The sequence below is a fragment of the Leopardus geoffroyi genome, chromosome A2, assembly GCF_018350155.1.
Source record: "Leopardus geoffroyi isolate Oge1 chromosome A2, O.geoffroyi_Oge1_pat1.0, whole genome shotgun sequence".
Lineage (NCBI taxonomy): Eukaryota > Metazoa > Chordata > Mammalia > Carnivora > Felidae > Leopardus > Leopardus geoffroyi.
In genome coordinates, this window is record NC_059331.1 from 135,801,365 (window position 1) to 135,824,642 (window position 23,278).

At 42.8% G+C, this 23,278-nt stretch overlaps 1 protein-coding gene across 5 annotated transcripts in view; it reads left to right on the forward strand.

Annotated features, from left to right (window-relative positions):
• The window catches only part of ST7 (suppression of tumorigenicity 7), a 251,253-nt gene extending 234,142 nt beyond the window's left edge, over positions 1-17,111 (forward strand). For 3 of the 5 annotated variants that reach the window (XM_045495395.1, XM_045495397.1, XM_045495399.1), the window contains 3 exons: positions 5,988-6,080; positions 8,919-9,058; positions 10,123-11,171. In XM_045495395.1, the coding sequence (XP_045351351.1) occupies positions 5,988-6,080; positions 8,919-9,058; positions 10,123-10,242 (353 nt within the window). In that variant the 3' untranslated portion in view covers positions 10,243-11,171. Of the gene's footprint in view, positions 1-5,987; positions 6,081-8,918; positions 9,059-10,122; positions 11,172-16,760 lie in introns of those variants that run through there. The other 2 variants (XM_045495396.1, XM_045495398.1) reach the window with 1 other exon arrangement.
• Positions 17,112-23,278: the final 6,167 nt, after the last annotated feature.

Genomic DNA, 23,278 nt, shown 5'->3' on the forward strand with positions numbered 1-23,278 from the left:
GAATCACAGATGATATCGATTGCCCTCTCCCCACCCCAGGGTGTTGGGCTTCAAGGCAGTTGCTCTGGGGCAACTACAGTAGGTGAACCGCTCAGTCTCCCTCAGAGGTCCCTCAGACCACCTGTGCCCGAGTGCAGGAGGCTGCACTTCCTCCAGTGCACCACGTGGTGGTGCCTTTTGACATCACCAGCCTCCTAGTTTAGGTTTTGTCCTTCACATCTTTTCTAGTTCATTCTGAAATTTAAGGCCATTCCCCAACTCCCTTTCAACTTCCCCTTTTCATTAGAAAGGGAATTCAGGGAGGAAGGTAACAGTACCTAATTTCACCAGTTCCCATGTTAAGAATGAGTATTCTTTTAGTCAGTTGATCTTTTGGAGATTAAAAAACATTCTTCTGTCAAAAGTGTTGGTTTAGGGGTAGGGATGGAGATTATATTTTGCTTTGCGCTTTAATGAGTTTATTATGAGCGTTAGTCATCTTGTGGAATTAAGTGAATTTCCCACCAATCAGGCTGAAATAACTCACATTTTTGATAAAACCCCAAAGTCCAGCTGATGCATGGCAGAGATTGTTTGGGTTTGAAACATATGGTGGTTAAAAAAAACCTGAGTCCTCAACCACAAATACATCAGCATTTCAAAGGTTTCTAAAATGTTTGATTCATCACTATCCCAGCCCCTGAAATTGCACAATATGTTCCTCAAAGTCAAGATAATCAAGAAAGGGGAAAAGCTTTAATTTACAAGATTTAAAAATATGTTTCTTAGGTCATTACACAGCTGCCACCTTATCTGAATTACACTTATTTTAAACACTGTAGGTTCTGGTTATCCTCACACACAAACACACACACACACACACGCACACACACACACATTTCTGCAAGTCTGAGTTGAATATACAAAATGTATATAAATGAGGGATCTCATTTGAACTGGGTCTTATTTACAACAGTATTGCGCCTTATGGGGCCCTATTTTAAATGGCACATCTATGTTTTACCTATATTAAATACTGATGTGGCCTTATCTCTTTCCTACCTCGATCTTTACAAGGCTCATTTTAGCTGTATTTATTTTACAAAGCAGGGTAGTCTGCTGACCGCAACTGTGAACTTTAAGATTTAACTTTCTTAGTTCTATATATCAGAAGACAAGTATGCCATGGGGTAAATCACTTAGCCTTTCTTTGTTTCCGTTTTTTCCACTTGACCAAGTAAGACTCTTTATTTTCTTTTTGGAGATTTTTTTCTCCCCAAAGAATTCACTAAATAATGTATAAGATTTGAAGGTGGTGTTTTTGAGGGGGACTAAGGCAGAATATTTCCTTTGAGAGGAGAAAATGGCCCATTGTTGAAGCATAGGATGAAATTCTGATTCTAATTTATTCTCTTTGAACCTGATAGTAAATGCTGCTTGCTGTAAGATGTGGTCCTTGGGGCATTTCCTCTAACCAAACCTTTCCTCCAAAAGGCTGGCACCTTTTGGACTGCTAAAGAGAGATTTCCCCACCACTCAGCCCGTAGAGCTAATGCTAAATTTTATAATTTGGGGAGAAAGCGATGGTCTGCTAAAGTTTCTGGTCGTAGTTAACTTACTCTCATAGCCAGTCTCCAGATGTCATGCAATGCCTCGTCACCTACTGCCCAGTAAGACCAGCTTGTCCCTTTCATTTATTCTATCTTGGCGATGGGCCATAATTTCAATCCGCCTGAGATTTTAAAAGGAAAACTGTGTCTCTTCCTGATTGTGCATTAGTTCACTTATTCCTTTATTCATTGAACATTTATTGAGCGCCTCCTTTGTGCCAGGCGTTGTGTTGGAGAGACCAGGATACATAAGACTCTTAAATGCTTTCAGAGAAACATTAATATGTGTGTGTGTGAATACACATATGCGTCTGCTCCTACATAGTCACATATACATCTAGAAACACACACACACACACACACATATAACATACAGTGTACACACAGGCAGTACTGTCATGGAAGTAGGAACAGAGTGTTCAGGTGTTGAGGGTCGCCAGCAAGTTAGTGAATCTCCTATAAAATTCCAGAATTTCTCTTCAGAATTGGACTGGTACATCATTTAATCAAGGGAGGGTGATTTTCCCAAGACCACATAACTAGTGAAAGAATGTGGATCAGAACCCAGGCTTTTTGACTTTAGAACTCTTTATTATTGTGCCCAAATGCCTCATAAAAGACAGCTAGCCTTTATAGGCAGTTACCTACTTTACATTCAAAGGTGACAATGTAAAATTTGTATTTTGATGATAGTTTTCTGCTCTGTCATTTGCACTTCTAGTTGTTTATAAACAAGCAGCATTTTTACTTATTAGCAAGAGTATGACCTGATAGAGAAAGTAGGAACTTTGGGTTTAGTAGAAAGAGAATGTAAAGAGAAACCTAACCTTTATTGGGCCATCGGACCCCATGTTTAGACACTTAGTTTCTTGAAGCCTCTCAGAGTCTGTAGTATTCTCATGTTTACAGACAGAGAGACTGGACACAGACTAATGACCCACCCAGTCTCATACAGTTGTTAGCTTGGTCAAGTTTAGCTCATCCTTACCTGTCACCTCCACGACTCCTAGCATGGGGGCACCATCACAGGGAAACTTCCATGCTGATTTTCATGATTATTGGATCATCTGTTTCCCGCCGCAGGCAGTGAGCTCCATCAATGCAGGGACAGTGTGTGGCTCACCTTTCTATCCCTGGCGCATGAGGAAGCACTCACATTTTAGTAAGGTGGAGCTAGGATTCAAACTCACTTCTCACTACTACAAGTAATCTGTCTATATAAAGTTCTCTGAGGTCCTCTTTGAAAAAGGCCAACATAGACAAAATATCCCACGTTATCTTCTATCCTTATCCATATAGTGCGTAAGATGAGAGGTCACTGGAAATCAATGGGAAAATTGGGAATCAGTTTGTTCATGTATCCATCCTTCTGTCCCTTCTTTGGTTCTGTTAATTTTTTTCTCCAGGATTAGTATAGGGTCTCTGGTGAGCACAGCACTGAAAGGCATGGGGCTTAGAAAACGAGTCTGGTCAGGGAGAAAAGACAGCAGTGTAATGCCTCAGACTTTGCTGTGGGGGTCCTATGTGTTCATTAACTGGCTCCCCATTTCATTTTGTCTCTTCCTCAATGGCGCAACAGAAGTCAAGATAGGAGAGGTGACGGCACATAGAGGAAAATGCAGACATGAAATGCCGTTCATGTATTATGCATTAACCTGGAGTGGCCCAGCTTTTTTGTTTTGTTTTTAACCAAATACATGTACATTTTTAATTCCTCTGAAACGTGTGTTTTTCCAGACAAAGATTTTTAGGAGCTTTGTAGTCACTTAGGAAATAGATAAAATTAATAAAATAGATGCCCCTTTTTTTTTTTTTTTTAATTCCTCTTTCCACCATCAGATCAGCATGTAACTACTTGCACTTGCAAAATTTCTGGACATTCAGCTAAAGCCACGAGGTTCTTGTCTTCTCAACGAGGGGATCCGGAGGTGGGAGGTGAGGCTGGTGGGGCTTCTGTAGTGCCTCTTGCTGCTCTCCCCAGACCTCCACTGCTTATCTCACACTCTCCTGGACCCTGCACAGCAGGGTGGCTGAGGGATAGAATTGCAAACAGAAATTGTATTTGCTTTTGTTTAGTGAAGCCAAAAAGCTTAATCTTATTTTCTGAACTCGATGTAAATGACAACTGACATGAGAACGAAATTTTTAGAGCGCCCCAAACATCTTTCAGTTGTGGAGGTTGCGAGGGAGGGAGCCGTGGGAGGGGGCGAGGTGGGGAGAACAGTGCAGGATGACTGTGTGTGTGTGTGTGTGTGTGTGTGTGTGTGTGTGTGTGTAAGTTGTATGTAACCACTCTCTCCACCCTCTCCAAAAAGACCAGAACTGATTAGAAGGAAAAGACTAACTTGATGCACAGAATCCTGTATGCACGCCAAACACTGCAGAAAAAAAGATCTGGCATCTGACTGAAAAGACACCAACCAACCATTTGATTTCTATGGTTGAACACTCTCAAGATCTTGCACTCCTATATTTCACTTACAAAATTGCTCCCTGAAGTGCAGACTGACTTCAATTTTGAGTAAAATTTAGCATTCAAATTTATAGCCGCTTTGAAAAGTGAGGGTTTATTTACATCATGTGAACCTGAACAGATTCATAATTACAGCAGCCCTGTCGTGCATAGAGAATCTGGGGTAAAAAAAAAATTCCACGTAGGTTTTTCCACATTTTTGGGATGCTTTCATAGCAGCCTTCATTTATGGGAAACGGTATTAAAATCCTGCCATACTGCAGTTTAAATTTAAACACACTGCTTCCCAGAAGAGATTTTAGCGTACCCTGTTAAGGCACTGGTTTTGTTTTGTACTTTTTTTCCTCGTCTTGCAAACCTATTGAGACATACTGGTTCCTCCGAGTGATGTCTGCGTGCTAACAACCTGTGCAGGGAGGGCCTCTTGTTAGTTGCAGTGAGCAGAAGCCATCTTTGTGTGAAAGAAAAGTCTGATTGAACTAGGGTGAGCCTTTCATTTTAAGAAGAGTTAAAGTCTGGGGTGTTTTTAATGTTTTAATCTCCGTTTAAGAGGTTTCTGTTACAAGAGGAAAATTGATAACATTTTTACCTCAGCAAACTGCCAGCACACTGGCTCTGCTCTAATCCCACGTTTCTAGTGATTTATATTCTCCATGGCAATGTGCTGTAACCTCAGAGTGATACCACTGTGGTGTAGATTGACTGCATTCCAAATGCTGGAATCACATACATAATGTTTTTACTTTTAAATAATATTCAGACACCAGAATAAATACCATATGTGCACTGATGCTGGTTACAATGGAACCTTGTCATTTCTTGTGAGGGAGAACATTCTTTGTTTCTGATTCCCATTTGAAATAAGTATGCAAAAGATAAATACGTACATTGATGGCATTTTGAGAAGGTGGAGGTAATTACACAGCTGAGGATATAGCTACGATTCCTTGAAATGCAGCATTTAAGACTAAAAAGATTGTTGTGTTGCCCCTACCTACTCCTCTTTGATACACATGAAAGCAAGGATTGTTATGTGACCTTGCCAATGTAGGGTGTCGTTTTTATACTTTACATGTACAGCATGCTGTAGTTAAAGGACATCTGTTGAAGAAAAATTACTCTGTGAGCACTAAGTTCATAGCAACAGTGAGACTAACATGCTGATGACATCGTAACAGGGAGAGTAACACACGTGATAATGGAAAGGGATGGATTGATTGGAAAGCCATAATTCAGTGTGAGACCTCATGTTATCTGAAGCCACAAGAGCAGAATTTAGGTGGCCTGACATCATCAAAACACAGATAATCAATCTCTCCAGATCCATTTTTCCCCCCACATGGTATTGAAGATTGAAAAGTTTCATTTAAAGTTTAGAAATACCTCCCAAGTCATGCAATTTTAGGTTTGCACTTTTGTCCATCTTGGTTGGAATTCTCATCCACCTAGACATGTTTTTTAAATAGACATGGTAGAATGCCTTTCATATTTGTACATCTATAACAAGCTTCAGCTAGTCAATCCACATTTGCTTCCTGGGGAAGCATTTCAATCCAGGTTTGTGTTATTACCATCAGTTGAGCTATATTGAATTAGTGCTTGTGACATTTTAATAATACTTTGTAGATGAGGAAATCCTGGGCATTGAGCTGATGGCTTCCCTACTCCCCTGCACCCTATCCCCACCCAGTTTTGTGAGGTTTGCCCAGAATATATAGTGTGAGATAAATGTGTGAGTCATACATCATAATGCATCTCTGACAGCTTATCTGGCATATAACTCAGAGTTTGGGTAACGCTTGCATCCTTTCTGGGAGTTACTTGTAGAACTGTTTACCATTATAAAAATGCTTGAAAGCCCTTTTTGAAATCGAGAAGTTATGAGACAAATATTGAACCTCTAACATATTGTCTCTCATTTTCAGCTTTTCGGATGATCCCTTATCCCTTGGAAAAGGGACATCTGTTTTATCCTTACCCAATCTGTACAGAAACAGCAGATCGAGAGCTGCTTCCATGTAAGTCTCACTTCTGTATTCCTCTCCTCAGCCAGTGAGGGTGGTGTGCACGAATGTGGGGATGGGAAGAGGTGGGAATGATAAATGTTTACAGTGTTCCTTGTCTTTTATTACTCTTCTCCCAAGCCCTGTCCTTACTGGATAGCATATGCATTAAAATGAGTTATGTGTGTGGGTTTGGCATCCTGCTCCTCCAAGTCCCTCCAGATTCATCAAAGGGAAAGACCTCCAAGGACTTAAATTTAAATGAAGAGCTATCATGTACCAGTTGGCCTGAGCACAGAGACCCCTAGTTCCAGGCTGATGTGCACGGGCTGGTCCACTGTGCGTGGTTCCCCCTTGCGTGGCCCAGCTGGTCAAATGCAGTCTGCACAGAGTGGAGTTTGAAGAGGAAGCACTGACTTCAGAGGGTGCTGCACATGAGTCACGGATGAGAGGGCAGTGCCAGGACCCTGGCATCATTGCCAGAGGCAGAGTCGTGGGGCAGGGCGGGCGTGCTGTCTGTGGTGATGCAATGCTCTTGGCCAGAGGGATTTCCCATGAGCAGCTTGTGGATGCACGTAGTGGGTTGGCATGACATGTGCACAGCACACGTGCAGCCTCAGCACTGTATGCAGCAAGAAGAGGGGGAACCCTGCCCTCGAGAACCTTACAAGCTGGCAGTCTCTTGGTCCACACCGCCCGTGGGAAGAATGATTTGGTTTACTGTAATACGACATTGTTTTGACAAGTCCTGCTAAATAGCTATTATCAAATCATACTGTATTCGGGGATCCTGTCCAGGCTCTTCGTGTGGCCCTGACTTAGGACATATTTTCCTCCCTCAGATAATAAGCTCCAAATTTTGGCTATTCTCTCTCCCTTGTCCTCTCTCCTACCACCGCCTCTCTTTGACCCACCCCAGTTATAGCCTATCTCAGAGCCCAAGGGAGTAGTGTAAGTTTGGAGCCCTAGGTGCTCCAATAATAAATTGTGCAATGCCAATGTTATTGAGCCTATCATAAATCCCCAACATGGTGGGGTCTGGGTGCAAAACGAATTGCTGTCTTAGACTGAAGCAGCGAGAGGTGGCTTACCTGTTTCCTTGCTGGCCCGAGGCAATGTCATGTTTGTTCCTTATGGAGCCGGGAAAGTTCAGTGACGCATTGCTCCTTGCCCGAGTTTTATTGTGAAAATGCCTCACACTACATTAGATTCTATTTCAGAAATTTCTGTTATGTGTGCCCACACTTTACCTTTGGACTCTCCTTCAGGGAGACCCTTGTTAAAATTTCCATTTCTAGTAAGAATGGCAGTTTTCTGAAAAGCACAGTTTTAAAATGTTTTCTTTGAATCCAATTAAGTTTCCATGGGACTAGATTCACTATTAGAATGAGATTATAGCTCTTAAAAGAAACTTCATAGGAGTAATCTTTATGAACCTGAAATAGAAAGTTATGACTCTCATTTCTTGAACTGAATGTAGTCGCCCAAAATCTGATCTCCCCTCAAAATCTTTCGGGGGTTGGGTGTTGACAGCAAGGATGGTGTGGATACAAAGAGGGCCGATTGTTTTAAATGCTACCCACGTTTTGCACTTTAAAAGTACCCTTGTTGGGCATTAGGCCCCAAGCATGCTTGTACCTTCTTTCGAATCCCAGCAGGTAGACGGCCCGGATTCAGGTGTACACACTTCTTTGTGCTCTGTCCCTCCCTGCTGTCTCCACCCTCACTTTCAGGCCAAGCGGGTTATAGTTTAGGGCTGTAAGTAATGAGAGCTGAACAGTCGCAGAAAGGCCTTCAGATCTTGGATTTCCTAAAGAACGTGGAGCACTTGGACCCTCTCGGTTCCAGTGGCAGTACTGCTCACAGGCAGTTTTACAGCCCCCTCAGCCAGGGCGCCTGCAGCTGGGGCCCCTCTCTCTGCACAGGCCAGCCTTATCTCCCCTGGAGGGCACCCCCAGCGCCCAGGCTGCTCACAGCCACACGGTGAGCAGAAAGCAGGGGGTCCGTTCCCTTGGCATTGGCACCACCTGTTCTTTGGTTTTCCCAAACCCAACATTTGAAACTTTGAAGTTAAGGAAGGGGCTCTAAAGAGCACCAGTTTGTTTTGTTTTGTTTTGTTTTTGTTTTTTGGTTGTTTGGTTGTTTTTTTGTTTTTGTTTTTGTTTTGTTTTGGTTTGGGTTTTTTTTTTTTTTGGTGATTGTTGGAAGTGTATTTATCATTACGGTTCTCCTACAATTGTGCCGGATGACCCCTGCAGCCTTGATTTCCAACCTTTGCAGATTGAATTGGCCGCCATGTGAGGTCCTTGCTGAATGTCTATCAGGGTGGCTCCCTCCACCGACAGACTTAGAGTGTGCCAGGAAAAAATACAAGATAAACTAATATCGCCTCATTATAATGACTAAAATATTACAGGAAGGTCAAAATCTAGAGAGAAGATTTTTTTTTTTTCCCAGTAGACTTAGTTTTGGGTTTTCCGGGTTTTGTCCAATGAACATGTATTTTATAATGTGAATAAGGTTTTGTTTTATTTGTGTTTCCTTTTGAGAAAGTAATACTATGTATTAGGCGTAGAGTGTGTTACTGTTCCTGCCCCAAAATACGTAACATCCTCAAATTAGCCCTATCATGCCTCCCAAGTAGAGCGCTCAAGGTTGAACATGGACTTGGGAGAAGCAGATAGGCAAGCCAGAGGCTGGCTCAGATGTTGGCTCTGGTTCATTCAAGTACCCTGCCCTTTTCATTTCCAAGAGGCTTCAGCCACAGCTCTGAAGAGTCAGTCCCACGTACAGAAATTCCCTGAGGATGCATTTCACTATGGCACTCATGTTTCCGTTTGCATTTCTCCACAGCTTTCCATGAAGTCTCAGTTTACCCAAAGAAGGAGCTTCCCTTCTTTATCCTCTTCACTGCCGGATTGTGTTCCTTCACAGCCATGCTGGCCCTCTTGACACATCAGTTCCCGGAACTCATGGGGGTCTTTGCAAAAGCTGTGAGTATTTGCCAAGAGGGGGGCCTGAGGGAAGGGACATGGGAAGCCAAGGGAAGCCAAGGGAAGGAGAAGAGACATGAAGGAGTGTTGTGTAGAAATGGATATACCTGTATTGATCGTTTGCTCACTGTTTAATTTTCATCTTCATCAGTAGAATCAAAAGGTTGAGGGTCAAATGAGAAAAGTGTAGGTTGTTTGTAAATGCATGCCTTGCCTCATTTCACAAAAAAATTACCAGATTTCAAAAAAAGCATGAAGCCTAAAAGGATTAAATAAATAATTAAGGGAATCCTAGTAAATGAGAAAATGTATGGGAAATTACTCAGTTTTACATAAGTTGAATGACATTATTTCTAATCTTTAGATATTGTGAGGCTTTCCTTCAATAAACATGAGATTTACATTTTCAAAGATGATTTCAATAAATATTTTAATGGGTACAAACTGTTGGCTTGTTGGGGGAATGAGCTGAGAACGTGTGAAGGGCTCGTAATTAAAAAGTATATTAAGAACTTGTATTAAGAAATATACGGACGCGACATTTAGAATATGGAAATCCAGTAAGAGTCTTTAAGTAGGACTGTGGAGAGGAGCTTTAATAATAAGAAAAGCCATCTGCATTGACAATCAAGAGCCATTGTTTCCTTGTTGAAAACCAACCATTTTTTTAACGTTTATTTTTGAGAGAGAGAGAGAGAGAGAGAGAGAGAGTGCAAGCGGGGGAGGGGCAGAGAGAGAGGGAGACAGAATCTGAAGCAGACTCCAGGTTCTGAGCTGTCAGCACAGAGCCCGCCGCGGGGCTCGAACTCACAAACTGTGAGATCGTGACCTGAGCCAAAGCCGGCTGTTTAACCAGAGCCACCAAGGCTTCCCGAAAACCAACCATTTTAACCTTCACATGCAGTGAGGATAAGTGTAAGGATTTTGCCACAGATGGGTTTCAAACAGAAGGAATAAGGAAAAGAGTATCAATGGTTTTTCCTGGAACTCCATTCTGATTTCAAGGCGAGTGGAGTCAGAAAGGATGATTTCTAACTTGGCTGGGTGATTTAATCCCTTTCCAGATGATTGACATTTTCTGCTCGGCAGAGTTCAGGGACTGGAATTGCAAGAGCATTTTCATGTGTGTTGAAGATGAACTGGAAATTCCACCGGCACCTCAATCTCAACATTTCCAAAACTGAACTCATCACCCTCTTCCCCCACCACCAAAACCACCCCTCCTCCTGTATTCCTGACCTCTCCCATTGCCTCTGCCGTCCACCCAGTTACTCAAGCCAGAAGCGCAGCAGCCCTCCCAGGCTCCTCTCTCACTCTCCACACCCTACCTGTCTCAGCTCCCAGTCTGTCGGATCTAACCTCCAATGCTACTAGGCGTTCAGTAAATGTAATTCATCCCTACTTAGTCCCTTCTTTCCCCATAGCATCTCTCTCAGTTTAGGTCTTGTTATTTCTTGCTTGGACTCCTCTGCCAGAGTCTTAACTGGTCTCCTTGCTTCCAGTTCCATCCCCTGCCAGTCCTTCTCTCGTACTGACACAAGAATGATCTTTCTAAATTGCAAGTCTGAGCATGTCACTTCCCTGCTTGAATTTCTCCAAAGGTTTCCCACCAACTTCAGAATAAAGTCCCAGATCTTTAGCAAGGCATGCAAGGTCCTTTACAGTCATGCCTTGCTTGCCTCTTCGGCCTCATCTCTCCCACCTCTTGCATAGACACTGCTCTTAGACCATAGTGACTCACCACTCCCAGATGCACAGGCTCTTGTACACCTCAGTGCCTTTGCACGTGCCTTTTGCTCTGCATGGAATGCCCTTCCCCATCACCACCTTGGCTTGTCCACTCTACTAACTCCTCTTCACTCTTTTACACTCAGCTTTCTTTCTAAGTTTCTCCCAAGCTGAGTTAGAGGTCTTTCCTCCGTGATCCCACAGTATTCTATGAATACCTATATTATCACACTTATTGTACTATAATTGTTAAAAACTTGTCCGTCCCCCTTTTAGAATGTGAGCTCCTTGAGAGCAGGACTGTGTCTTCCTCATCTCTGTATCCCCAAAGCTTTGCACAGTGCCTTGCACGTAGTAGGTTTTCAATAAATGATTATTAAATAAATAAATGGTAGTGGTTTCTGCAGAAAGAATCACTGTAAAAATCAGATACAGTTTAGCATTTCTCCTCTTCTTTTGTAATTATAATCATGGACTCTTAGAGTTGAAAGGGACCTTAAACTGCCTTCAAGAGTAATGGGATGGAGGTCATTTAGACTCTTCTTGAATGCTCTCAGTGATGGGGAACTTGCCTACTTAACATCAAAGCCCATTTCATTGTTGGATCACTCAGAAGTCTTCTTTATATAAAATATGCCTTCCTCTAATATCCACCTGTTGTTCCTATCTACCCTCCAAAACTATACTCAACAAGTCTCCTTCTTGCAAATTCTTATGACAGCTAATACATTCGTGGCGACCTCTGACCTCTGACTCTTGGTAAAACATCTCAAATTTCCTTAAGTCTTCTGTATATAACATGATTTTTAAACCCAGAACGCCCCATGTTGGATGTTCCCTAGTTTATGGACCTCCACTATTCATTATTATACTCCCAAGCCAGCCTCTGAGTAAAAATAGTTGCCAAAATTCTGAATAGACTAGAGTTTAACTTAGCAAAATTTAAAATAGGAATATATTTACAATAGTAGACAATTATATTTCCTCTTTTTATGTTCCTCTCTTAAACATTTTTTAGAGCATTTTTGTAAAAATATGTCATTGTCCCAGTATTTTTCAGTAAACAAATAGCAGTTGGTGGGATTTTGGATCAGAATAGAGATTTTCACCCTCTACTGTGAAAAAAATTCACTTGGCCCCACCACCAGAAACTCAGAATATTGAGTGCTAGCACCCAGAAATCTGTGTTTTTAACAAGGATTCCAGCAGGTTCTGAGTGAGGTGTTGAGCACCATACCTGCTTCTAGGAACACTGGTCTCTAGCAAGCTGAACATCTGAGCAGCCACTCACAAGTACGTGGTGCTGTGCCAGTGCCACTGGGGGGAAAGCTTTCGAAGGTGACAGATGTTTCGCCCTGGCTGTACCTTGGAATCACCTAGGGAGCTTACAAGTGACTAATGCCTGCCTCCTGACTTCACTGGCCTGGGGTGCAGCACGGGCATCTTAAGTTTTCAGATGCTTCCCAGGCGATTCAGGTGTGCAGCCAGGGCCGAGACCACCATATTGAATGAAATGACTAATGGCCTGAAACTGCATTAACCAGGGAAGGGTCTGGGGGAGTGGAGGATAGTAAATAGAATACAACTAAGTGTCCCTAGCAAAGGCTCTACTGGCTCCAGAATATCAGTGATGTGTCCATTATGGATCATTTAGTGTTTCCAAAGCTCTGGTTTTGAGTCTAGATCAGATGACTGAATAAAATATCATTTTGCCTTATGGTCCTCCTATTTTATACTCTACCGAGGTGCAGTAGTTTGGTCAGCTACTCATAATAACCAAATATAGTTTAGATAAATTTGCTTTTAAACCTCTGCCTGGAAGATCACATTCATCTTGCCCTTCCTGAAGGTTTAACAGTTTCCAAAATGTTTAGAGAGACTTTGTGGGGAAGGAAGATGGATGGCCTGAAGGAGACAGGCACCGTCCCTCTCCCCCGACCTTGTCCCCAGAGTCTTCCCCCATGTTTTCACCCTCCTCACTGCTGCAGGCCTCTCATGAAGCCCCCTGCACGTTATCGCAGTCGCCCTATAGGCTTCCCACAACCATTTGCAGCTTGTGAAAATGACTTTCTCAGCCCTCGCCTGAGATAATATCCCTGGGATAATGACTTTTAGTAGATGCAGAGAGATTGCACTGGCACCCCCCAGGCTACATGCAGCTTGGGAACTCTCCAGTGTGTTTATATGTTGATATGCAGCCAGTAAAGAAGCCCACAGCAAAGTGGGAGCCACTGGAAAATAGTAAAACGAACGGCTTCAACTGGCTTTCCCCCCTAATCTAATCTACCTCAATGACTTAAGACTAACTCTTCCTAGAATGTTTGGTTACTAAGATAAGGTTGCTCATATAAATAAGTTATCGTTCCAAACCCAGCCCCTCATAGAATGTGGGAAGGTCAGCATTTTGACCCTGTCTGCTTTGAAGGGCTCTGTCTTTCCTCCTCTGATCTCTCTCCTTCACTGAGACTGAGCCCCCTGACTTCTGACTCTCATCTTCACTTATAGGCCTTGACCTCTTTGAAGTCTGATATTGATTACAGTGAAATGTCAATTGTCTGATTGCATAGGGCACCTGGAACTTATTCAGATAAGCAGAGGCATTTTGAATGTTAACGAAGCATGTTGGGAGCCATGACCTTCTTCTAAATAATGGCGTTTTGGGAAAAGGAGGATCAGGCGATTGAAGTGTCACTCTCTCTTTTTTATTAGTTCAGTTGCCTTTTCTCACCATAAGACACTGATTGAATCACAGTGCGTTTTGGACCATGTACCTCTGCCCTCTGGACAGAAGTTTTGGATGTTGAGATAGACGAGCTGTTCCAGGGGTGCCTGGTGTTGCTCATTCAGACTAAACTTTTCAGGCCATAAATTTCCCGAGTCTGTAAGTGAAACTGCCGTTTCTCCATGCATTGGTTGAGTCTCTGGCCAAAAAGTGTTGTCTGATTTTCAAACATGCAAACAAGTATAAATGAACATCCAAAGCAAGGCATGTTCCCCCAAAGTTGTTTTTTGTACTCCTGATGAAAGCCACTAACCTTTATCTGGTTACTGAATGAGAGGGCTTATCAGCTTCAGACGTCTCATTACCTTGTATGCTTCTTCCCTGTGGGAGAGGGATGGGGAAGAGGATGCAGGGAGGGGTGCTGAGGAGGGAGGTAGCTTAGTAATAAAAGGTGCACATCCCCACTTGGGTGCTGCGAGAGAATTAGGATCTTTATGAAAAGGTTCTGGGGATTCTTTTCTCAATTCTCCCAAGAACAGACCACTCTAGATATGAGGGAGAGCAGTAAATCATCACATAAACTGGAGGTGGTAGGACTTCATTTCTCTGGCGGAACCTTATTGAGAAGTGCAGGTGAAGTTCAAGGAGTCAGGGCCCACTGTGTCTTACTGTGCAGTGTGAGAAGAGGGGCAGTTAAAGACATCAAACAGGGTGGGAGATTCCCCTCTTGATTTCCAGAGGCCCCACTTTTGTTCTTTTTATGCAAGTCAGGTCAGTGCCCAAAACAAAGCAAACAAACAGGCCTTATTTTGAAGCAACTTTGTAACGACCTCTTCATTTGCTCTGCTACCCAAGCTGAGGCTCCTTGGTGTCCCACATTTAGTGCGTGAAATTGCCCAGAATACAGGCCATGAGCGATGCCTTTCATCTAACCACAGTAGCTCATGCTAGTATTCAGTAGTTCCTTACCCACTCCATCACAACTTCGGTGGTTCTAAATCTTTTTTAGGTCAAGTCTTTAGGAGATGATAACTTCACCAGCAATATCACTTGTTTGGTGAGCCCCAACTAACAACCCCTGTCAGCATCTCTGGTTTATCCAGACTACGTCAGCACCTGGCTCCTCTTTATGGAACTAGGATTATAGGCAGATGCTGTGTTTTATGGAGCCTTAGTGGTCTCAGATTACAAACAAACAAAATCTCAAAACTAGGATTTTAATAAACAAACAATCTTCTCATTACTAGGATTTTACAAACTCTGTCATCAGCAGCTTGGGTAGTAATTACTCATTCCTGGGCCACAGGGAGAGCATCCCACATGGTTCTGTGCATGTAACAAAGGACAGTTTCAGAAGGTTACCAGAAATTGCCATATATCTAAGACCCACTTGATGAAAGAGCCATCCACATTTGCTCAAGTGCTAACATGACTGCCTATTTCTTAACTCCAAACCCAAGGTGGCATTCAAGGCCCTCCCCAGGTTCTTCTGGTCACTTTTAAACTCTGCACTATTGAGCTAAGCTGAATTATTTATCCTCTTCTGAGCATACCAGTTACTTTCCCATTTCTGTTCCAGCTGCTCATTGAACCTGGAGGGATCACCTGCTTGTATTTCTCTCCTTGCCATCCTTGCCCCATCTGCATCTCTGACATCCCAGCCATCCTTTGTGGTCTATTTCAGTTGCTCCATTTTAAGTTTTTCCTGATTCTTTCAGTCCGAATGGATTCTCTCCCTTTTCTGAATCCTCTTGATGCTTTTATCTTCCATCTTCCATTCTATGATGGTCTATCTGGTACTATTACTTTGTTGTGTAAAGATCTCTGTGGCCACCTATCCCTCCCCCTGACCCTAGGCTTTGAGCTCCCTGATAATGGGAGTTTGTTCCCAGACTCCCTTATATTTCATCCAGCACTTAGGTGCCTTACTGAGTAAATACATATAATTGATGTAAAAGACACAGCATGGGGAAAGACTCCAAATCTTACACTCTCTTGAGTTTCCTCACTCTAATGTCACACTTAATGGTCCAGCTATAACGTGTCACAGACCTTCCCAGGTAGTATTCTACTGCTTCTTAAAAACAACTAGAGAAAAGGAAAGATTCTGAGGTCAAGTGAATTTTGGAAACTTGCCTGCCATACCCCTTATTGAAGACCTGAAATCATAGAACATATGGCCAATGGAGGAGCCTGTTTTACTTCATTAAATATACTACTACTTTGACCTCAGAACCATGTTCCCCCTCTGCATGTGTATTTACATACTACCCTTGGTGGTGTAGACTGTGCTCTGCTGAGGATAAGGGATTAGGACAAAGAACACCACAGTGTAAGAACCAGGTATTGAACCCTAACGAGATAATACCTTGGTTCTAAACAGATGGAGAGCATGGAAACCACCCAGACACCTCTGTCTCATATGGGGCTCTGTTAGGGGACCTCTTCTGCCAGATGCTGAATGGTTTGCAGAATGAAGCTGATTCTTCACAAGAACATAATCAGAACAAATTTGAGGTTATGTTAAATGAGTCTCAGGCAAGGCACTTGGCTTTCTTAAAAGGCACTGTTAATGAGCATTATTCTCTCCATGAAAAGCAGAAAGGAGTTTAGAAACCAAATGAGAGAGCTCCCAAACATCTCCTCAGACAGCACTTCTTCAACAAGGACATGTCATCCATGGACTGGCCAGTTTGCTGCCCTCCCCCAGGCGTCCATGATGCACTCCACTAAGCTGGTAGTTCAGAAATGAGCATGGGCTACAGAGGTGTTTCGGAGACAATAGGATCCCAAAGAAATTTACAGCCATGTATCAAACTTGCCTTTTTGAAATTGCCTTGTCCACTTAAAGTGGGTTCTGTACCCAGCTAGGCAGGCAGGTGATCTAAGTTGTCACCATCTTTTAACTCCTCAGCCTACTTGTCACCCAACTGTCAGTCCCTTTTAATGGCACCTGTAGGGGCAGCGCAGATCCTGAAGACGAATTGGAAGGACTGGGGACTGTGGGTCTGCTGTCAGGAGTGAAGGGGGCAGCAGCAGACACTTCTCCTCCTTACCTATCAGAGCTGGGGATGGGGGCTGGAACTCAGGTGTGGTCATCAACTATGTTTCCCATAAACATAAATATAAAATTGTAGCCTTTGAGACTTACATGATACCGAGACTGAAGATGCAAGTGTAGGTTGGAGAGGTTCATTTTATAGCCTTGAACGAGATCTCTCTTGACTCTCTGCCTTTCTGGTTTCTTTGCAGTTCCTCAGCACTTTGTTTGCCCCCTTAAACTTTGTCATGGAGAAAGTGGAAAGCATCCTCCCATCCAGCCTGTGGCACCAGCTGACGCGGATCTAGGGAAGCCCACCCGTCCTTCCCCTCAGCTCACCCAGCAGGCTGCCACTGTCTCTTTGTGCCAACTCCTCGTGGACCGCAAGAAAGCATGACTTTGAAAAAGGGAAGCCATTCCGAGATTTTAAATCATTCATGGACTGTCTGTTCCATATTAAAAGCTGTTTTTGTTGTACAAAATTCATTGATGTTCAGTTCTATTATATTTTGCCTTCAGAAAAGAAAAAAAAATCAAAAATAAACTTTTGTGTATTGCAGCAACCATTTGTGTCTTCCGGTGTCTTCCAACCTTAAAAGTGTTGGTGTCACAAATAAACTTACGTGTTTACATTTCATTTACTAAGGACCCAGATCTTCTGAATGTCCCACAATGGTTTTCTTTGCTGATGGAACTCATCCCGGGAGGCCCTTAGTACTCCTACATACAGTCGGTGGTTTGGAAAATGGAATGTCTTCGGCAAAAATGTACCATCTTTTTCAGCCCCAAACTGTCGTTCCTCGTAGGTCACATGCACAAAACCAGCTTCCACAATGACTGACAGGCAGCATGAATGAAATGAAACACATGTGCCATGACAAGTTGTTCTAGTCAGAGACACTACTCATTGAATAGAACTCAGCACTCTAGCTCTAGGAATCATTTTGCTTTATGAAAATTTGTTGTGAGAAAAAAACTTTCGATGAGAAGCTACAGACCCAATAGTCTGTTGTAGAACCTGACTACTTTTCAATGTTGCCATTTTTACAATGTTTTCTCATAAGGGCACTTTATTATGTTTTTTTTTTTATCATTTTTGCATTCTCGATGCTTAAATTTAAGTGTTCTTTGATCATTTTAGCGATCTGAACCAAAATGGTCATTTGTCCTCACCACCTTTGAAAGCCTCCGATTCACACCTGCTGAACATCTGGCTTTACTTAAACAAAAGAAGAAAAATAAATAACGTTGAATCCTCTATCTGAAGTGAAAAGTACTGCTATTTGAAATCTCAACTGAGTGCTTAAAAAAAAAGGACTGCCCTTTACATAGTTTGTTTTCCGTTTTATTTAGAATCCTGAAACTTTTCCCAGGCGCATTAAAACAGGCAGCGTGCAGGGAAAGCACCACCACCTTCTCTCCTTCCCAGCTGGACTTGCTGCCGGCTCCTGGCCTTCCTCCACGAGCAAAGTAAGTGGGCAGGCAATGGTTCAGTGCACAAGGGCTTCTCACGCTTTGGGCAAGTCTGTGTTTCTACTGCCTTTGTGCAAAGCCCTGATGGGGAGAGGCGCTGGCTCCTGCTCTGAGGGAATTGTTTCAGAAGAGGCTGATCCCCTGTATCCACACCAATAGTGCTACTCTTGGGGGGCAGTGGCTGTGCCTGCCTTGTTTGCCTCTTTGCTTCTTCTTCCTCTGACTTAAATCTTGACCTGAAGTGGATGCTCAAATGATGTGTTGAATAAATTGATGCAATTCATGATACAAATAAAATTTTATTCACAGAGGAAAGGAGTTGGTTCCAGCAGAGAAGGACTAAGGAGGCTTATATAAATTTTGCTGGAAGAAAATATAGTAATTATCTAACACAATTATTTGACTTAACAGATGGGTAAACCAAAGTCCAAAGAGATTTTGATCTGAGTTGGGACTCTAGCTTTAAGTGATAAACTTCCCAGAGCCCGTAGGCAATAGCAAGTGGAAATGGCCCAGTGTGAATTGTGAGAAACCCCAGTTGCAGGAGATACAGCAAAGAAATGTAACACAAGAATTTTAAACTAGGACTTTAAAGCAGTTTCATGGAGAGGGGAGGCAAAAGTTAGACTTTGAGGGGGAAAAGGAGTGAACGGGAGAGAGAAAGGTGGAGAAAAGATGGGGACAGAATGAAGACACAAGGTTAACAGAGATTGCTGAAGGAAATGAGTCCATGGTCCATGAGAGGAGCTAATCACGTGAGGAGGAGGGAGGCTTCTCTAAATCTGAGCCAAATTAATAGACCTTTCACCTTATAACCCAGAGTCACTCTTCAGTCCAAAGCTGTGCTCCATTTCCTCCGCCTCGGTCTTCAACTACTGTGCTCAACTCTTAAGAGCAACCATGACTCACTCTTGCCATTCTGATCTCCCCAGGCCTGGATGCCAGGGCGGTTGTTGTCTTTGCTTAGTTGCCCCTGAGGACAAGCATTCAGGCCTTGTCAAGGGTTCCATGCAAACCTGTGGAGAGGCAGAGCCAGAGCGACGAATATGACAGAGCAGTTTTTAAGATGATCACTTTTACATGGTTCTTGACAGTTTTTGCTCAAGGTCCATGGTTCCTGTCTTCTTGTTGAAATAGCCACTGGAATCCAAGTTGCATTCCTGCCTTCTTTTATTTCTATATGAGAATCCATTCTGATGGGCTTTCCTCTATGAAGATCCTTCCTATTGGAATCTAGCAGTGTATATAGGAAATAATACAATATGACCAAATGGGAATGATCTATATATTATTTAACTATATATTATACATTTAATATCTTCTGTATCTGTGGTTATTTCTCTTTTCTCATTCCTAATTTTATATATCTTTGCTCTCTTCCTTTTTTCCCCCTTTAATCAGCTTCACAAAGTTGATCTAATCTTTCAAAGAAACAAGTTTTGGATTTGTGGGTACATTCGACCATACTTTTTGCCTTGTCTTTTTTTTAATTAAAAATTTTTTTAATGTTTATTTATTTTTGAGAGAGAGAGAGAGAGCAGGGGAGGGGCAGAGAGAGAGGCAGACAGAGAATCCAAAGCAGGCTCTGTGCTGACAGCAGAGTGCCCAATGCAGAGCTTGAACTCACAAACTATGAGATCATGACCTGAGCCGAAGTCTGACATTTAACCAACAGAGCCACCCAGGCACCCCTTGCCTTGTCTTTTAATATTTTAAGCTTTTAGGTTTATTTGCTCTTCTTGATTTCTCTTGTTCAGAAGAATTGTAATTTTTTAAATTTCCTTTGACAAATAATTGGTTAATTTTTATTTTATTTTAAGGAAGAGGTTTATAAGGCTATAAATTTTTCTCTAAGTGGAGCTTTCTTGTCCCTTAGATTTTGCTATGAAGGGTTCTTCATTCTTTTCTAGAAATTTCTGTTTTGGTTCCTTCTTGTCCAGGAGTGATCATATTTGGGCAGTCCCTAATAATTGGTTCTCCGTTACGGCCTTAAATGAATTTATTTTTAATGTTATCCTGCAATATCTAATGAAAACATCAAAGATACTCAACCATGTGTTCCCAATACCTTTACCCATGTAAACCCTAATACCTTACACCCATGGATTATTAAGTAAACTTGTGATCTTTCTTTCCATTAGTATTATTTTTGTAATTACATCTTTCTTCAATGTGAAACTTCAGGGCCTATGTTAATATGTTTAAGATATGCTTATGTTCCTTCCACTGGTTCATATGGTTCTTCTCCTGGCTCTGCGACTATGCATTTCACCAAGCTAAAACAAATCTGTGTGCTGAGTCACTAGACAACTTGAAATTTAAAAGGGGAGGGGGCTGTTCTGGCTTTTGAGGGTCAAAGATGGTTAGGCTGAAGAGGCAGGAATTGGCTACAAAAAAAAAATGTCCAGCAGAGGTATGGCCCTCTATCAGGAATGCTCTGGAGAGCTGCAGGAGCTCAGGGGACAGATGGCCTTCTGGTGGTATCTGTATCTGCTGCAGAATGCCATCTGTAATTCTCCGGCAGGCACGAAGGGGACAGAAAGGAAGCAGGTTCTCTTGCCTGCTTTCTCCAGCTTGTCTCCTGTTGTATCCAGCTCAAGTCGATTTCCTACTCCCTTGGGTCCTCAGCCTTGAAGCTTGTGTGTGACTAACCTTAGGAAGAAAACCTTTGGAACGGAAAACCTCAACTGACCTTCATCAAAAGGCAAGCAAACCTCAAGTTGGCGTGTTGTTTCAGGGAAGGGGTGGGAATGGGTTACAGTGTGAGAGGGTATGGAATGAGTATAATTAAAAAAAAAAACCAAAAAACTTTGTTTTAAACCATCTACTTCTGGCTCTGAGCCCCCTTACCACAAAATCTGCCTTCCAAACCTGTGTTCTTGTGCCTCTGACAGCATCATTATCCAAGCCCACAGTGTCCCTTAAGTCTGGTGGCACACACGAAGTGCAGGACCTGAGACCACACCCCACACCAGGCTCCCCACATGCATCTCCCTGCTGCGCCTTCTGCTCCTGGGCCCACAGTCCACCCCTTTATGACTCTCAGCTCCTGCACTCTCCCTCTTGGGTACCCAGGACAGTCTCTGCAGGAGGGAGCATGCCCCTCCAAACACAGCCTCTTTCAGAATGCTTCTCTGGTAGTTTTCTGTGGGCAAATAACTACAAGATCTGGACTTGAAATAACAAAAAAGGAGAATTCAGGGAGGAAATAGAAGTTAACATCTCAAAGTTATATTGCCCCTCAAATCAAAGATAACCTCCTTTGTGGCACATAGGTGACTCAGTCAGTTAAACATCAGACTCTTGGTTTCAGCTCAGGTCATGACCTTACGGTCGGGAGATCTGAGTTAGGCTCCATGCCTGTATGGAGCCTGCTTAACATTCTCTCTCTCCCAGTCCCTCTGCCCCTTCTCCTGGTGCATGCACACTTATGCTCTCTCAACAGCAACAACAACAACAACAACAACAACAACAACAACAACAAAAAGGAAAAAAGGAGCACCTGGGTGGCTCAAGTCAGTGGAGCATCCAACTCTTGGTTTCAGCTCAGGTCATGATCCCATGGTCGTGGGACCAAGCCCTGCATCAAACTCCATGCTGAGGGTGGAGCCTGCTTGGGATTCTCTCTCTTTCTCCCTCTGCCCCTCTCTGATGCTCAAACACACTCTCTCTCACACATAAAAACAAAACAGAGATAACCTCATTCACATCCAGTATAAATTACATCCTTTTGTTCACTCATTCCTTGAGGCAACTGACGTTTATTGAGAACCTACTGTGTGCTGGGGTTACTGTCATGTTCTCCCAATTGCACCTTGCATTGCTGCATTTTCACTCTGAAGTATTTGTACACTTAACATTATCTAGAACTAGAAGTTCTGTATTCTATATCCTAGAGTGTAAAAGCTCAATAAATGTTGGCAGGAAGGTAGGAAAGACAGAGTGAAGGAGAGGATGATGCTAGACCAGAAGTGAGCACCATTTTATTGAAGTCCAGGGGAAAAATTTATTAAAAGTGAAATAAAATATATTTATTCCATTCTTGGAACAGCAGCTTAATGAGGAACTTTTGTGAAAACTTTGCCAAATTATCATTTTATTTGGGACGTGTGATTTCTTCTTATCCCGTGTTCCTCAAGTGACCATTGTTTATATTTATTGTGTACCAGCTACCATGCCAGGTACTTGATCTGCATGACCTCCTTGAATTCTCCAAATCACTCTGTGAAGTAGGTACTAATTTCAACCTCACCAGAGCAACTACCAAGTCACGGAGTTGGGTTTGAACTCCTTAGCACCTGGGCAGTGACCCCAATGCAGCATGCACATGACATGCCTCTAACTCCCTGCCTACCCTGTCTCCGTGAGCTGGACGCAGACCACTCATCAGCTGACCTTCAGGCCTCTGGAAAGTTCACTAGAGAACACTTGCTCACAAATACTCCCCAAAGATCCTGAGCAGATCTCAGAGGACAAGGCAGACTTCACATTTTTCTTCACATTCCAGCCATATGTGTTATGATAGGAGATAGGGAACTAATATTCCTGGATTAGAGGATATAAGCATAAAAACAAGAATGCCGTGTATGGACTTGGAATAGGAAGTAATTGTCTGTAATAAATACAGATTAGTGTTTCCCATAACGGGTTTTCAGAAATCTTAGTCCAGTAAAACGGTTTTTTGGAATATCCTGCAACCTTTACCATTCTCTTAGAAATTCACAAATTCAGAAGTCCTGAGACATCCCATAATGATGAAGTCTGCTTAACCCAGTACTTCTCCTCTCCTTTTATAAAGAATACCTACATTTACTTTGGAAAACGGTGGACGAGACTAGTCAAATCAAAAGGAGGATCCCATGAACAAGGCATGTGGTTCTTCTGAGTATTTCATCCATCCTTACCAGGTAAGAGCCTGCCAGACACAATATGAAGAGGAACCAGGCTGTGTGAAGCCATGAGGTGCTGCTGTGCTCCCTAATTGGGCAGCATGTGTTCTGCAGCCTCTCCTCAATCCCCCTTGGTACTGGCCATGAATGTTGGCCATGGCCCCCCCAGGAGGGCCCTGGGGTCTTTTAACTGTCCATCGATGCCAACATGGGTGAACAAAGTAGAGAGATTAAGGTTTGGGGCAGCAGTCATAATTCAAGTATTCTATTCTCTCTTCAGTCATCCAAGAAAAACCCAGTGACAGTACCTGAGAGAGGCTGTTAAGAGCTGTTTTTTTGGCCATGGTGACCAGTCAGTAACTATCACT